The sequence below is a fragment of the Sphaeroforma arctica genome (genome assembly GCF_001186125.1).
Source record: "Sphaeroforma arctica JP610 unplaced genomic scaffold supercont1.336, whole genome shotgun sequence".
Lineage (NCBI taxonomy): Eukaryota > Ichthyosporea > Ichthyophonida > Sphaeroforma > Sphaeroforma arctica.
The window spans coordinates 84,704-86,445 of record NW_014040222.1 but is presented as its reverse complement, the minus strand read 5'-3'; the positions used below and the strand labels follow the sequence as shown (position 1 = coordinate 86,445).

Sequence of the window (1,742 nt, the reverse complement as noted above, 5' to 3'; positions counted from 1 at the left end):
TTTTGAATGCACTATGTTTTGCCAGCTCATTGTATATATACTTAGCAAGTGTTATGTAGCACGATATAGGCTGTGTAGTCAGCACGTAGATCAGCTGGACCGGTCTAACGCCTCAGACTTCTACCTAAAGAAACTTTATTGTAGATTTACGTTTTGGTTGCGCTTTTTGCTTTGAGTAGGAATTTCACCACCTGTGTAACCACTAACCACCCGATGACAGGTAAAAAAGTCGACATTGATGACCTAGAGGATATGCTTGATGAATATATACAGATTGACTTCAACTGCACGGCTGAGGATGGCAGCCAACGTGTGGTATGTTTTACAATCGTTTTCGAGTTCAAAAGCAGAAACTTGCTATACAGTGTGAAACCCGTGGTATACTGCAGTCGTAGGCACGTTTGTATGTGACCGTGATGATGTGCCTGGTACTCGTGATGTGTTAAACAACGCATACAAAGCACCTATGCAACCTGGTGTCCAACGTGGCCGTTAACTGAGGGTTGTGTTGGCATCGGTCGAACCAGGTCGCTGAGTTGATTTTTGAGGCCATTTCTAAAGTTGACGCTGGTGATATGGAATGGATAAAAAAGACTGCAATCGAGTATGAACAAAAGCTGCAGAAGAAAACAGAATCTGGAAAGCGCGTCGAATATTTCGTGGTATGTAAACTGATAGTGCTGCGAAATCAGCCTTATGGTGGTTCTTTTGGTGTAAGGAGTGTACTTTTAAAATATCTGTTTGTTATCATTCGCTGTGTTTGTGATATATGTGCACGGGATGTATTGCGAGTATAATTTGAAGCTCCACCTGATTGAATGCCTTCTGAAATTTTTATCCCTTTCTCTAAAATTTGCCTTTCTCAGGATGATGCTTTAGAAGCACAACGAGCAAAACTGGCATCGGCGGCCGCAGAAGCCAAAGCCGCGGAGACCGCTGCTGCTCGCGCAGAGGAAGAGGCAGCAATGGTAAGTATACAACTGCATATTGGAGTTGCGTACCTTGCATAACTGATGGTCTATTCGTTGTCACATTACGACCAAATCATCTGTGAACGTTAATCTACAACCTGGTATATTTGGAGGTATATTCTTAGAGCCAGTTCTGCATAATGTTGCCGAATTTACGTACAGATGTGTTGTTGTTGGCATAAAGATTGAAAAACATCTCTGCGCTTTTGTTGCATTTTTTTGGGTAATTGTTTTCACCCAATCATTGCAGGAAGAAGATGATGGGTGGACAACAGTGAAGAAAAGATAGTCAGTCGAACGTCAGGGTGAATCAATAAAACTTATATGTAGGAGCTGCAGTTAGGGAGTTATGTCAAACAGTCTCACTATGTTAATGAATTTGAGCAGCTATGATACACAGCGAATCGTATCAGGCTGACATCAGTAGTGCATAGTTTTATATAATGCATCTCGAAGCGACCGTTTTTTCTTCTTCAATTTGTTCCACAGCACAGCTACTCAAGCCTACATTGCAGCGGCGCAATTTCTTCTTCGCTTGTGTAGATGAATAAGTCTGGCATCGACCAATTTCAAATTGTACAGCGGTGAAAATTTTGGCGGTAGTAGAGTAGAAATACGAACATTATTTTGGCGGTAGTAGAGTAGAAATACGAACATTATTTTGGCGGTAGTAGAGTAGAAATACGAACATTATTTTGGCGGTAGTAGAGTAGAAATACGAACATTATTTTGGCGGTAGTAGAGTAGAAATACGAACATTATTTTGGCGGT

The 1,742-nt window shown here is 41.4% G+C and overlaps 1 protein-coding gene across 1 annotated transcript; it reads left to right on the top strand.

Moving 5' to 3' along the window:
* Window positions 1–213: 213 nt before the first annotated feature.
* Window positions 214–1,260, top strand: SARC_05337 (hypothetical protein; the record flags this gene model as incomplete). Its single annotated transcript, XM_014300813.1, has 4 exons — window positions 214–315; window positions 528–662; window positions 867–968; window positions 1,222–1,260. 4 exons carry the CDS (start codon window positions 214–216, stop codon window positions 1,258–1,260), a joined length of 378 nt encoding a protein of 125 aa, XP_014156288.1.
* Window positions 1,261–1,742: the final 482 nt, after the last annotated feature.